Source organism: Echiichthys vipera, assembly GCF_963691815.1.
Source record: "Echiichthys vipera genome assembly, chromosome: 9".
In the NCBI taxonomy this organism is placed as follows: domain Eukaryota; kingdom Metazoa; phylum Chordata; class Actinopteri; order Perciformes; family Trachinidae; genus Echiichthys; species Echiichthys vipera.
In genome coordinates this window covers 20301927-20317512 of record NC_139834.1, presented here as the reverse complement: position 1 = coordinate 20317512, position 15586 = coordinate 20301927, and the positions used below count along the sequence as shown (strand labels likewise).

Sequence of the window (15586 nt, the reverse complement as noted above, 5' to 3'; positions counted from 1 at the left end):
GTCATTTTTTTTGTACCAGATTGCAACCACTATTCTTCTTTTACACCACGACTCTACCATGAAAGAGTGATTAGTCTACCATTGGACCTACCCTTTGATTTACTTCATCCTCTCATCAGGTTTTATGTTTAGTAATCTAGGCATCAGGGCCAGCCTTGTGTAAATGAACAGACAAACATTCAGATTGTGAACAAAACTGTAGCCGTAATTATATATATATATATACACCTATATATTTATATATACATAAATGTATATATAAATATATATATATATATTTATATATACATAAATGTATATATATATATATATATATATATATACATATATACATACATATACATATATATGTATATATATTTATATATACATATATATATATACATATATATGTATATATATAAAATATTAATACGTTTAGAGAAGGCCTTCATTACAAATAAATAAAACATAAACCGCCCTCCCTTGTTTCCTGGTCCGGAGCAGGCGCAGTGGTACACTACAAGTGAGTTAGCCTCACGTGGGCTAACAGTCCGTGCTACAGGCAGGGCGGTGTGAAGTCAAACAAACTATACACGAACCGGTTCGTCCTGGCACGCCATTGGTTCGTGTAACGGTAGGTCATTGACAGCAGCAGCGTCCCATTCGCTATATTAAGAGGCATCACGTTAAGCTGTCAAGACAACGGTTCAAGTGTCACCACTACTCAACAGTGCCACACTTACAAACACGTTAGTACCATTTGTAGGCAGCTGTCATGGAGCACATCAAGGATGGATGGTTCACGGAGTCGTGCACGCTATGGCCGGGCCAAGCGATGAGCCTGGAGGTGGAAGAGGTCCTTTACCATAAGAAATCCAAATTTCAAGATGTCATGGTTTTCAAGAGGTGAGTACTTTTTAGCTACAAAACTTAGCTAACGTTGCTAGCTGTTAGCGTCTGACGATACTAGCATTTGGATGAGCAAACCTGAAGCTCCCGGGGTCTGGAGAAGTTGCATCTGCTGGTACCTGTGGGAGTTGTTAATCCCGTTGCCCATAAACAGGTTTTATAGCTAAAATGAATTAGCTATAGGTAGCGAATTAACCACAAATAGGTAGCCAAGGTGATGGCGTTAGTAAGGATACCTCTGTGTTGATGGGACCGTTACTGACATCAATCTTTTACTATTTTTTTAAAGACCAGAAGCCATCATGTGCCGGATATCTGCTGCATCTTATGTAAACATCCTGACACTTTAGCTTCCGAATGTGTCCCTCACTCTTTCCTGTAACATCCCTTTTTCAGTAAGACCTATGGGAATGTCTTGGTGCTGGATGGAGTGATCCAGTGCACAGAGAGAGATGAGTTTGCCTACCAAGAAATGATTGCCAACCTCCCCCTGTGCAGTCACCCTTGCCCCCAGAAGGTATTACTCACAATGTATTGTTGGGAAAATGAATACATCTGCAGAATGGCTACACTACAGGATGAGTCATGTGTCCTGTCTTTCCTGACAGTCAGCCTGTTTTACCTTTTTTTTCTATAGGTGCTGATTATTGGCGGTGGAGATGGAGGAGTGCTAAGGGAAGTGGTGAAGAATCCTCTGGTGGAATCAGTGGTTCTGTGTGAGATAGATGAGGTGAGAGCGACGACACTGACAAGGACTCTAGCTTTTCTCTAGAGCAGGGGGTCTTCAATGTCTTTTAGGCCAAGGACCCCTTAGCTGAAAGAGAAACTAAGCAGGGACCCTCTACTACAAATATAGTTTTAAATTTGGCCCAACAGCTAGAACGGCCTTAAGCATATACACACAGCTTTGTATGATCCATCCAATACTAAGATATGTATACATCATATGTTAATGTTAAACATGCATTATGAAGGCACATTGAATCCTTCAGCTCTATTGTATCTGTGCATGGCTACCTTAGTGGCTACCTTTCCAGCAAGTCTATCATTGAGGTTGTGTAAATGTATTTATTTTTTCAAGTGTGTCTTTGCTGATAATGGGTTGCATTCATGTTAATGTATATTTTCAGACATATTTAAAAGAATAGACAAAAGCTTTGGAAAGATTATCAAAGAATTTGGCTGACCCCCTGCAGTACCCCCCTGTTGAAGCTGCTCCGCTTTAGAGAACTCTACTTGTTACTTGTTTTTTCTCCCTAATACTGCACCTGAGTAATGCCTGCCCGTGTTGATGTTGTCTGCTTTGAAGGATGTCATTAATGTATCAAAGAAGTACCTCCCTGGGATGGCCAAAGGGTTTTACAGTCCCAAGCTCACCCTCCATGTTGGAGACGGCTTTGAATTCATGAAGAAGAACCAGGATGCCTTTGACATCATTATAACCGATTCCTCAGACCCTGTTGGTAAGTAACACTTTTTAAAGTTTTTCTTTGCCAACTGTTATGAGGCAGTTTAACACTCAGTTGTGTTTTTTGTTGATGCAGGACCTGCTGAGAGTTTGTTCAAGGAGTCTTACTATCAACTGATGAAGGCTGCATTGAGAAAGGGTGGAATTCTCTGTTCCCAGGGTAACTTTATATTTCACTACAGTTTTGTGGTAAAAGTTGGATAAAGGGTGATGAGTTATTTTAATGAAATGCTGACTTGAATAGAGTCATAACTATGCTCCTAAGTAACTATTTACATCCCCTTTTTAAAGTGAAACAAAAAAAACCTGTGCTTTTGGGTTTTATTAACTCCACTGGAGAAGACCATACTACGGCTACACCAGCGTATCATTCTGGGATAGGGGGGGGGGGGGGGGCGCACTGGCTTGTTTGTATTTCTTTAAACCACTCACAGTATTTTGGGTAGAGTTAAGTGGACGTTGCCTTTGCAAAATGTCAGGCTTTAAACCAGACTACACTAATCTGTCTTCCATCTTCCTCAAGATGGAACAATTGCCAAAAAAAAATTGCTAGACAGGAAGTCAACATGCCTTTTCTTCTGCTCTCAATTGCACAGGAGAGTGTCAGTGGCTCCATTTGGAGCTGATAAAGGAGATGCGAACCTTCTGCAAGACCCTATTCCCTGTGGTGGACTATGCCTACAGCACCATCCCAACTTATCCCAGTGGCCAAATTGGATTCATGCTCTGCAGTACAAATCCTGTAAGTGTGCTCGTCACTCTCCATTTGCTATCCACCACATGCCTGATTGCTGTCAGATTGCCTATAAAGGCCACTGGTTTATTGTAAAAAACATTCTCTAGTCTAGCACTAGAACTTGTCTGCCTGTCTTCTCGGTGATCGGTAATGTCCATCAAATGAATCGAGTGCCCTTTCACTTTTGAATCAGGAAACAAATTTCACGGAACCAATGAGGGCGCTATCAAAAGAGGAAATGGAAAAAATGAACCTTAGATATTACAACCCTGAAATTCACAAAGCATCATTCGTCCTGCCTGAGTTTGCAAAAAAGGTAAATGTTAAAATCTTTTAAATACTTTCATTTTTAGTGCGATTCAAAACTGCTAACGCATAATTGCTCCTTTTTTTAACCTAATATTTTCTTGACCGTTGACAGGTGCTCAGTGAAGCATGACCGCAAACAACAGACCACCATGTTCATCCTCTACCTGGCCCTCAGACCACAGATGCACAACCTTGTTCTACGGCTTCTTCGCCTCCCTCAGCACCGTTCAGCACCACTGAAGAGAGGAGCCTCCTAAAAGTTTCATGGAGGGAGGAAACCTAATAATCAGTGTGTGGGAATGTGCTGAGTGATACGGTGAAAGTGTTAGTTCGTTCCAATGGTTCCTTCCTTCCAGTCTTACACGCTCTTGGTGTATTATTTATTTTACCAATGTATTTTATTTTTTTCATTTATTTTTTTTCATTTTTACTCTGTGATTGTCTTATCAGCATTTTGTGAAAAGCAATTTAATGGGCTGGGCTGAGTAGGAAGAACATTGCCGTTAAACCTGACCTCACTCACAAACTGCATACTGTCTATTGGATTTGCTGCATATACATGTTATGTAATACATTACATACCACATAGAGTATGTACGTGTGATGTATTGCTGTACTTTTTATTTGTAATGTTTAATATCAGTTTGTGCTCATAGGAACATACACAGTTGCCATCTATCATGACTGAATATTCAGAATACTAATGTGTCCTCTACAAATGAACCCTATAGTGCCTGAAATTGGTTGTTTGTTCTTGGGGGAAAAAAATGACTTGTTCTGTATCCATCAAAGTGTACCAGGCACAAAGCGGCCTAGAAGAACGCTAAAGTGTTGATCGTTGAGGAAATATGTCCCTTTAAAGTATCACCAAGTGAAGAAGAAATAAATTGGTTCAACTTTTACCATCAATTTGATATGGAAGTCTTTAATGTTGCTGTGGTAAATGAAGCAAAAAATTAGATATGGCACTGGAGCTGGTGCAAGAAATGTCTTTAAGATGTGAGGACATTATGCAATTATTAACTTGGAGTATTGGTTAGTAGGTTTGTACTGTAGTAATCCTATATGCTGAGTCATTACATGGTCAAACATCTTCAGTTACCTTTTAGTTGTAAGTCCACATTGAATCTGTTGAGACATACCACTATACCTGGGCAAAGAATTTGTGATTTTTATAAGAACTGTAATAAATTGGTAACATAAAATGGTTATTTGAGTTTTGTGTGCATTCAGCCGCTGACGGGTTTATTCTGGAAAATGATTGTTTATTTACACAAAATAACTAAAGCACATAATGACAACTAAATACCGGACTATCTCGTACGTAGGAGATAAACAGGTTTTGGCCAACAATGCACGACAACAGTGCCCTTGCGGGGCTTCCGTAATATGTTTGAAAGATACGGTACTTAAAAAAAATTATAATTATTGCAGGAAAGTTATTCCATGCGTGTTTCACTCTGGCTACAAGACAGTGAAAACAGTTAGGAGGTAATGATTTGTTCAAGGTCTTCCCACTGAGCTAATCTTTAATAACTGTAGCCTGACTTTCCACAGAAATGCAGGTTAATATGGGATGTGTTTCAGCTGCTGTTCACTGAAATTGGTTAACCCTAAAGTCTTGTGGGAGCTGGTATGAACATCCATAGCGCCAGTAATGTCCAAGTGCAGTTTCAGAATTGAGGCACAAGATGGCATCCTTTAATCTGTTTTGTGTGACACATTATAGAGGTATAAAGGAATGTATTTAAATCATACTGTTTGAATTCACCGAATGCATATTTAGAGAATATACATTTTTTTTAGGTTTTCTTTGAATTTGTATGACAAGCCCCTTGGTTTCATGAAATTGTTCAGATCATTTTTTTGCACTGTGAAACATCACTGTTGCCCTCAGTTGCATCAACACTAGTGATTGTGAAAGACCTCAATGCTAACTGGGTTTCATTTAAAATGTGACCAACCTGCAACAGTGCTTTAAAGTGTGTTAAAGTGGTGGTTGTAGTCTTATTGTAGCTGTACTCGTTGGCATTCGTGTTCACATACTGTAATATAGGAAATGAAATGTCCACTTTTAGATTAAGACCATTGAAGGACTATCCTTGAATATTGACTTTGATGTTTGTTTTAAATATATCTGCAGTAACATAACTTATGTATCACCTGTCTTGTTAAATTCATATGCAAGTCAAATGTAGATGTCTTCAGTGCAGTTAAATAACCTCATATCCAGATTCATAATTTAAATGGTAACACTCCACGCATAATTCTCAGATCATTTGAGTCGGTGCTCCTTTGCGGTCCCTTTCAGAGAGCTGTAGAGAGGTGTTTGTAGATGTAGTGTAAAAAGAGACTTCCATAAGATCCGGGAGCGCTAAGACCTGTCGTCATGCTGACGTTTTTCACAGCTTGACGCCTTTTTTAGTCCGGACTGCAGATATTTAAAAGGAGCCCAGTTGTAGATTCTTCAAACACACTGAATTGCACATTTAGCCGTTTCAATAGTCAGCTAATCTTTGGATTGGCTCCGGGCCTTCTTCAGAGTGGTGTGTGGAGAAAAGACCTCAAACACTGTTATGAAAGCAAGACAAATCCATTTGAACATATCAGCCAAGGCGTACTAGAATATAAGTACTGTATGTTCCCTGCCGGTAGCACCGTCTAAACACGTCACAATAGTAAAACCCTGTTAATTGTGCTATTTCAGCGAAGTATCCTGAAGGCAGCCTCTCAAACACTTGAAACCCTTTCTTCTCTGACAAAAATATACTATGTTTTAATGCAGTAATCAATCATCATCATAATCACTCTTGGGTAGGAGTTTACACTGTGAAGCTCACACAAATCTTTTAATTTCTGACCTACATTTAAAGATTATATTGAGCTACATACATTGACCGTGAAAGGTTAAGGTTAAATGGTTGAGGTTGGGCATAGACCTTGAATGGTTAAGGTTAGTTTAGGTTGTTGGGATTCGAATCTTGTGAGAATTATTCTCAAGTTTTCCCAAATTTGCGGTTACCATCTAGACCCTGAAAGTAGTCAAATTCTGTGGCGTTCACGTAACGTGAACACGCAAAAAGGCCCCTCTAGAGCCAACGTTTGGTTTGTCTGTTCTGGGCAACTGTAGAAATATGGCGGGCTCCAGAGAGAAGGCCCCTCTCTATGTAGATATGATGGGATCACTCTAAGCTAACAAAAACACAACCATTGTTAGTTCAGATGATTATACACTAATGAAACTAAAAATAACAATAACAAAATTATAGATATATATCTTCTTCTTTTTTTCTTTCAATAGATCCCCCTAAATCTGAAGCACTGGTCCTTTAATGTCCACAATGTCCAAGGCAAACCTTCAAAGAATATCCTCAAAGCAATTTCAGACCAGGCTGGGACTGGTCCAGGTCCAGTCCCAGCCTGGTCAGATGCGTACATGAACTGATGAAGCCCCTTGGATGAGAGGTGAAACGTCTTCCTAGACAAACAGCCAGTCCAGTTCCTTTTGACTGAAATTGCTTTGAGGATAACGATGACCTGGATGCATGAGAACATTCACAGGCTTCAAAGAATATATTGCAGGAAAGACAAAAAATGTAATTTACTCATTTTGAATGTGCAATGATTGCCGGAAACCTTTTTCTTACTAGTTTAATCCAAACAGTTTAGTGTATAGTGTAAATATAATTGAACTGCAGCTACAGTCGATCTTATAATATATTTAACTGGATTATATTGTACTGTGATATTCATTGTTACTGGATGAGAGTCCAGACTTTATATACTGTATATACACTATATATATATAACTAGTTGGGATATAGTTTTTATTGGGTGGTTCATTTGTGAAATCCCCTGTTTTTCCCTGAACCTGCCTAATTGTCTCTATTCTGAGCCAAAGGTCATTGTTTTGTGTTTAATTCAGACCAGAAAATAAATTGCATTTGATCAACTGAACTGCTCATGTTAATTTAGACCTAAGTAAACCATCAACTCCATTATATATTTAGCAGTAAAGTGCTGAAGAAGAATTGGTTCTTCTGTGTTCACTCCACGTAGATGAGCGATGTGCATTTCCTGAAGGCACTGCCTCCAGTCATGGTGAGTGTCAGACCGCTCAATTGTAATCTGCAGGTGTCAGAGAGGCACATGCAGTGTGACAGGAATCAGATGTTGACAGAAGTACAGTGACAAACACTGGTATATCTAACAATAAGCAACTTGTGGTCAGTTTGTATTTCTTTTAGATCTTTTGATTGCTGTTACAAGGGTAGTGTGACCGTTTTCTCTTGTGTGTTAAGAACGGTTACAATACATCACACAGTTGATGAGTTGTGGAATTGTCTGTCCACTCGCCTGAATAAGTCCAGTTTGATCCTAACGCTCAATACATTAGTTACATGTTGATGTCAAAACCTGGTTTTAGCCCAGTGGCGTCGTCGCCTTCTGCAGATGTTCTCAATTTGACAAAAAGGTTAAGTGCCCGACAGTTCCATTTGTTCTGTCCTGAACCCTTCATCTCCCCTCCTCTTCCACACTCATGTACACATCCTCCCCCCCGTAACACACTCACACATACACCCTCTGCCCTCCGTCATACACCCACCACCCTGTACGTCAGTAGCAGACAGGGGTAGAGGCATATAAAAGAGTGAGGGACTTTGGAGGTAGAGCAGAAGAAACATCAGTGGTTTCCAAATCTTGTGACCAGCTGCCACCAACTGCACTGCACTTTCTCCACCACTCTACTCTGGATCTCTGAGCTGCTCAGACTTTCTCTCTCTCTCTCTCTCTTCAACACACACTCATTCACACACTCCTCTCTCTGTGAGCCTCCTGTGGTTGTAAGACCTGGTCTGTCACCTGCACTTCCTTCACAGCATGCAGCTCCTGGTGGTATTAGCAGCTCTCATGGGGGTTCTGTTCAGCGTTAGAGCGGCCGCCGTGCTTCCCGTTGAGGACAGGAGCCCCATCCACGTGAACAGGGTGAGGAGATTTTTTTTATTGTTCATACAATATGTAGTTCATGGGATATTTTCTTTTAATTTCCACTGATTTTATATTTTGTAGGGAAAAATGTTTACGTAATAAGATCTTTAAAAATATTAACCTTAAAATTAAGATTGCTTGTGAAGTCAACCCAAATACATAAATATTTCTAATTTGCATGTTTAAATAATTTTCAATATAAAGTTAATACTTTCTTTAATTCACCCTGCTTATTCAAAACAGTCTTAATTGTGAAAACTAGAATAATATTACTTAAGGCTTGAGCTTCCCAGTAAGATATGTTACATTTTCACATTTTCCATGATCTAGTCTTTTTAATAATATGTTTTAATATAATAATCTCATATATATATATATATATAATATATATATATTTTTTTTTTTTTAAAGGAGCTGAGCAAAGAGCGCAAAGAGCTGATCCTGAAGCTGGTGTCTGGCTTGTTGGATGGAGCTCTGGACACCAACATGCTGCCGGGGGAAGCAGCACTTGTTGATCTTGAGGAGCCGCTGGAGTCTCGTCTGGAGGAGAGGGCTGTTTACAACAGGCTATCACTGCCTCAGCGTGACCGCAAAGCCCCCTGTAAAAACTTCTTCTGGAAAACTTTCACGTCCTGCTAACAGCTCCCAAATCCACCCGGCTCTACCTGACTACTGTACTCCTTTCCTGCCAGCTCCACATGAACTGTAGTAGACCTCAGCTGTACATATCATCTACACCTGTCAGAAATGCGGCATCGATGGACTTCACTGACACAGTGTGTCTGTTTGAATATTAATTATTTCTGTATCTATTTATGTATACAATGTATGTAAGTATGTAGGTGTTTCTTTCAGGGTCAACAATAAAGCATGGATATAACATTTGAGATAATTACTAATTGCTTTTATAAATTGTTCAAAAAGAAATGGTCATATATTCCACCTGCTTCTACAATATAAAGTCAAAGTCAGATTTCATGCAAAAGTGTTGGCTGTATTTTTATTGTGGACGAGAACATTTACTACACTAAAATTGTGGAAATAATTTAGGGTATATTTCTATATCTACTAAAAAAACAAGTAGCAATTTTAAATGGCACACTGCGGATAAGGAGACAATTTTCTCCGTAATCAAAAGCTTTTCAGTGCTGCTCTTGAGAGGTTCATAATGTGGCTTTCTTACTTAATCTACTTGGTTCTTGTTGCTTTATAACTATCTTTCTAATTTATAGACACTGAAAATGGGGAAATAAATATAGCATAAGAAAACATTTAATATTACAATTTTAAAAATTGAATAAAAGTGACACAATTAGATCCTTATATTGATATCAAATTACTTATTTCTAAATAAAAACGAAACAGTTACTGAATTAAATAAAAAATAATGATGTTGTGCCTTAATGCTATATATATATACATTGGAGCTTAAAATTAGAGAACAAATCAAAAATACTTTTTTAAAAGACTTCATTCTGAAATACTGTTATTTTTTTATTGTTCAGAATGTGATAGAATATCAGCTGAGGCTATACCACTGCCATACTAGCATGTTTTTTTTTAAATAACCAAGGCACTTCAACAAAAACCTCTATTTCTAAAAAAAAAAAAGCAGTGAGCAAAATTAGACAACAATTTACTTAATTGTTGTACACACCCTATTTATCCTGCGGTTTCTCCTGTTTACTTTGCAAGAAGGCGAGCTGCTCTAAGGTGACTGAAACCCTGCGACAGGACAGAGAGAGGCCAAAGACTGAACCCAAAGTGTGTAAAGAAGTCATTTAAATTTTACGGAAGAGAGTGCCATGGTTTGGGGAATGTTTTCTGCAGCAGGAGCTAGGCCTCTTGTACAGCTAAATGGCAGGGTGAATGCAAATGTTTATGTAAACCTCCTTTGTCAACATACAATACGTTCACAGCAATTATCTTCCAATCAGCCTGAAATTTTAAAAGACAAGACAAGCTAATGCCCCCTGTCATACTGCAAACAGGTTTAGCAGTTCCTTGAAGCTAAGAATATTGAAAAAATGAAATGGACACTCCAGAGTCCAGATCTTAACCCGAAAATCCTTACAGACAAAGTAATGGCTAAGATACCCACTAAGGTTACCGAACTGTGGACAAGACTGCAAGCAGAATGGAGCAAGATCAAACCAGAGCAGTGTGAGAAACTAGTGATGTCCCGTGGGCGAAGACGTGCTGAAGTCATTCAAAGCAAGGGCCTCTGCCCTAAGAAAACATTGTTTAAATCCTCTCTTCTGACACAGTGGTTACTGTTCAACAATTCTGCTCAATTTGTTTTTATAAAATAAAGGTTTTTGTTGAAGTGCCTTGGTTATTTAAAAAAAAACATAAGCTCTAATTTTGATCTCCAGGGTAGATATACAGGTACATAAACATACATTTAAGCCCGCTTGGTTGTGAGAGTATGCAACGTGAAAGGATGGTGCATGTTTTATTGGTCGTCGGACAGTGGTCCTTATTAATTCCTAGGCACAAGTTGAGGGACAGGCTTCAGTGAGTTATCACAGGTCGTTAAAAAACATCAGTATGAACGGAAAGTAAATAAATCAAGAAGCCTCCCCCGTAGTAACTCGACGCTGCCAGTAGCAGCAGCAGTTAAAGTACATGTAGTCTGGAAGATGGAAACCTGTTCTACGCATAGAGTGTATAATACATCTAATTTATTACACAGTCTATGATTCTACACTAAAACAGCAGCGTGTAATATTGATATGAATCTGACCTCACTGTTTGAAAGCACAGACAAGGCTGCTGTTGCATGTTGGGATAATGAGGTGTTCCTTTTGTGACCTTCTAAACCCCGTTTTCGATTCTTACTACAAACAAAACCCTGCAATTACTTACTGCCTCATGGTCCACAATCTGTTAGACTACAATTACCACACACTCTTATAGCCCCTGTGGCATGTATGACCATTGTGATACGTGTCTTTTTTACCACTTACTGAGGTAGGGGATGGAGTAGGTGCTGGCCAGAATAACATAGGTTATTGACTTTCAAGCCGGGCCCACAGTCCCTGTTAGAGAACTGATGGATTTCATGCGGGAAATTACCAACCAGCAATATCCTGCTGTTTGAGCCAATTGAAATAAGTTTTTTTAAATTGTGAATAAGTAGCCAATCACACCACTGGGCAAAAACAAACATTAAATAGCGGACTACTAAATAATGAAAGCAAATGGCTGAGAATAATATGAGCACTTCCAGTACATTATTGAATAATATATAACAAAACTCATATTTATGCACACAGAAGCACATACATTTCTTGGATACCAACTCCTGGCTTTGAGAATTAAGATAAAAAAGTGACCTTAGAGTCCTTAGAGTTTTGCATTGGTGTTACAGGTTTCAGTACCATGACAGCCAGCCCTGTAGTTCAGATCAAGTCAAGCTGCGTGTGGTATGAATGAAAACACTGTCAGTACAGTAGATCTCAGAGCAAAAGGCGAACAAATATTCCCCTTGGTCAAAGATATATATATATATATATATATATATATATATATATATATATATATATATATATATATATATATATAATTTTTTTTTATTTATCTCTAATTTAAAACAGAACCATTGTTTTTGTTAACGAAAATAGGTTTAAAATAGCCGACAATAGGTTTGTAAAAACAATGTTTAGACAACTATTCCCTGCTAATTATTCAAATCAAAGTTTCCTGCCAGTAGTAATTTACCCCAATTGCTTAAAAGATGTTTGGTACTTGGCATTAATCAAATGAAAGACTTAATGAAATGTGTGAATTCCTAAAGAACCTACAATAATGTACCAGAGTCCATAGAACTCCTACGAGACGCACAAATTCTCAGCATCAGCTTTGGTTTCCTTCCACTTTCTCCACTTGGTTACTGTCTCATTATCTGCCTGAATGGGATGAATAGGAGATAATGGCTTTGTTTCCCAGGTGCAAAGACATGAGTTAACATAAGTACACAGTACTGATCCAATTACAGTTGTAACATTTAAGGCCACGGTGATGACATTTTCTGTGACAGTTTGAGAAAGAAGCTCTTGAATGATTCCTAGTTTTTATTGAACAAGGCTGCATAATCCTCTGAAAAATACCACTGGATGGTGAGTTATAGTTTCACGAATTTCAAAGCAATGTAATTACATGGTTCTTGCAAACCGCTGGGAACTCTGCTCCGCCGCTCCCTTTAACGATGCTGAATAGACAAAGGCTCCTGTGGGCTTACTTGATTACAGTTCATCACACAGCATCTTTCATTCTTACACGCACCGTATCAAAAATGACACATATTCAGGGTTTACAGCCTGTGGGGGAATAACCAGATTGTGTTACAAGAAAAAAAAAAAATGTAATACTAGAGAGAAATGTCAAACACTAAAGGATTTCTACTTCCAAAAAGCAGCATCTGATGCCAATCAGTATATCTGGGGTTTAGATTATAAACACAAAACAATTTGATGGCGGCGGAGGTGCTGTCCACTTCTGACTTTATGCCCCTGAGCTCAAATGAGCATGCAGAGAAGCAACATCAAAGCTGATGCCTGCAAGCAAAGCATTTTATTGGCTTTCCTTTTGATCTGAAGGAGGAGGGAAAGGAGTGCTCAGGCCAAACTGTGTAATTCAAATTTAAATGTGACTTTGTATGTGCCGGTGTTTAAAAAATAACAAAGACTTTCTGGTTTTGTTGGAGGAAAAAACAACTTCAAAGTGAACCCACTGCGGTTACATGAATTAATAGAATAGTTGTGAACTTGGAAGTGACTGTATATGTTGAGTTTGTGTATAATATTTATTCTTATGTGTTTATGTTTGTCTCATGATGTATGGCTATTCCATATTGGATAACATTACGTCTCAGTGCCCTGATCAAAATGAGATGTGTGAAAATAGGCCTACACAACCACAAATAAATACAAACTTAGTGTTTGAAAAAACTGGAGGACAAAGAATAAAATATTCCATTAATCAGTATTTTGATCTAGTCAAATCCATGTGTAATAGGAAAGGGGTCAGTTGTACAGACAAACATATTATACTTAATGATTTAACCTTCATTGTAAGCTGCTTCTGAACGCTCTATGATCACTTTGATTGTCTCCGTGTTTTACAGATGTGTCAGAACTCATTTTCATCCCCCACTAGTGACATTTTAGAAACGGTTAACATCAAACTGTTCCCTAACCTGGCCTCGATCGGTCAAGACAGGCCAAATTAACACCCAGTGCTCTGCTAATGCTTCTGAGAAAAGGTGTGAACAGGCAGGTTGAGCGGCTGAAAGAAAAGCCTGTCTCCTCTTTACAACAAACACGATCAACAAAGAGTTACATCACGCTGAAAACAAAATGATTTTCATAAAAGAGACTGGAATGATCTTATACGTACGCAGGTTACTTCAGACTATGTATTGTTAAAGGAGACATATTATGCTCATTTTCAGGTTAATACTTATATTTTGGGTTTCTACTAGAACATGTTTACATGCTTTAATGTTCAGAAAACACATTATTTTTCTTATACTTATACTAAATATACCTGTATTCACCATCCGTCTAAAATGCTCCGTTTAGCGCCTGTCTCTTATTGGTCAGCGTTTTCAGGTCTTCTGCACTCTCTGTGTCTCTGCTCCAGCATTGCAGTCAGGGAAGACTGTACCGCACTGTAGTGGCACTTTCCACATATATGGTATAGTTGTGACACCACAACCATAGACAAACCAAAGTCCTGACATCTCGTTTAAATACACAGTTTCTGAATAGAGGCTGTGGGCATTTCAATGTGGATTGAGTGTTTTGATACTTTCACAGCATTAATATAGCACCTCAATCTACTTCCTGATAAAATAGGGTATAAACACCATTATATACAATATGGGGCCTTTAGTAGAACGTGTTGTGTGCTCAAAGCATAACACTGATTCAATGTGTACCAGAGTAATCATAACCACATTAAGTTTACATCTTCATCATACTCTATCCTGAATTTAATTTCACACTGTAACACTGGACCCAGAAAATAATGTTGGGTTATCCAGCATTTGTTGGCCTAAAGTTCTCAAAGTTTTTTGGGACAATGAGGTTTAGAAAGCTGGATGCTGGGTATTTCTTATTAGAAAAGGGTATCTTCTAAAACCGGGTCCCAGAGTGGGAAGATCATAAAAAGTCCCCCATAGCCGCATACTTGGTTTAACGATTACACATCGGCATCAACCCACCTCCGAACTCTAAGGGCGCACTCACACTGTCCTTTCGACCCGGGCTTTAGGGTACTTGTCCCCCCTCCCTCTCCCCCCGCGCCCCAGCCCAGTTTGTACTCACACTGCCTGGGCCTCGGCAAATACTTCTTGCTGTCCATACGCCATCACGCCGTAACACGTCACACGCATTGATCGTGTGTGTGTGGCTTTGTTTACAAGCTACAAGTTTTTGTGTGTCTTGTCGACTGTTTTTGAATATTTTCATCCGACCAAATCTGCAGTAAACACTCCACCTCCGCACCAGACCAACGTGAACCTTTCACCGCCATTGTTGTTGTTGTTAAATGTCCGCGCATGGTCCGTCCTTCTATTTACATGCTGTACGTGCTCGTACACGTGCTCGTACACGTGCGTATGCTCGTGCTTGTACATGTGCAAACGGCTCAGCTAAAGCCCACCTCTTTCAAGTGGGCCGTGGGCGGCCCGCTGTCGGCTATTATGCGCGGAACGGGTGCACTCACACTGCTTAAGGCTTTAGGCTTTAGCTGAAAAAACGGTTTTGGCCCGGGACAGAACGACAGTGTGAGTGCGCCCTAACCCTGCGGCATTACATAACAACAACAGTGCTGCTGCGTGAGAGGAGAGAGACGGACCCATAGACTGTATACTGAGCTGTACTCTGAGCAACATGCATGGAAATGAATTAGGCCTACCTACCGTAGTTGGAAACTGGCTGGGAAGTAGTTCCGGTGAAGGACAAGGGGGTTATGCTTGGATGTTGCAAAGTTACGTGGAGAATGTCTGCGCTGTTCTGAGAGACGCACGTTACATGTTCATGAGCTAACAAACAGAAGCAAGAGAGGCAGCGGATTAGCTGTTTTGTTGTTTTCTGGGAACACCTCAACCTCCCCCCTAGCTGTTGCTGCAGCAACTGAATAAATTCGGGCCCTGTTTAACTAGCAGATACACGTCGTTTCCTCAT

The 15586-nt window shown here is 39.3% G+C and overlaps 2 protein-coding genes across 2 annotated transcripts; both read left to right on the top strand.

Annotated features, from left to right (window-relative positions):
• The first annotated feature begins 753 nt into the window (after positions 1-753).
• srm (spermidine synthase) lies at positions 754-4552 on the top strand. The gene is made up of 8 exons (XM_083920161.1): positions 754-888; positions 1288-1408; positions 1529-1621; positions 2201-2354; positions 2436-2519; positions 2956-3101; positions 3289-3411; positions 3517-4552. The coding sequence occupies exons 1-8, from the start codon at positions 758-760 to the stop codon at positions 3532-3534; spliced, it is 870 nt and encodes a 289-aa protein (XP_083776287.1). The 5' UTR covers positions 754-757; the 3' UTR covers positions 3535-4552.
• A 3733-nt stretch (positions 4553-8285) lies between these two features.
• Positions 8286-9032, top strand: sst6.1 (somatostatin family member 6.1; the record flags this gene model as incomplete). Its single annotated transcript, XM_083920632.1, has 2 exons — positions 8286-8390; positions 8805-9032. 2 exons carry the CDS (start codon positions 8286-8288, stop codon positions 9030-9032), a joined length of 333 nt encoding a protein of 110 aa, XP_083776758.1.
• Positions 9033-15586: the final 6554 nt, after the last annotated feature.

Excerpts from the sequence above, each read along its gene's own strand:
- srm (XM_083920161.1), top strand. The coding sequence starts at position 758 with ATGGAGCACATCAAGGATGGATGGTTCACGGAGTCGTGCACGCTATGG. Across the intron at positions 1,409-1,528 it reads GTCACCCTTGCCCCCAGAAG|GTGCTGATTATTGGCGGTGG; the intron begins GTATTACTCACA and ends TTTTTTCTATAG. Across the intron at positions 2,355-2,435 it reads CGATTCCTCAGACCCTGTTG|GACCTGCTGAGAGTTTGTTC; the intron begins GTAAGTAACACT and ends TTGTTGATGCAG.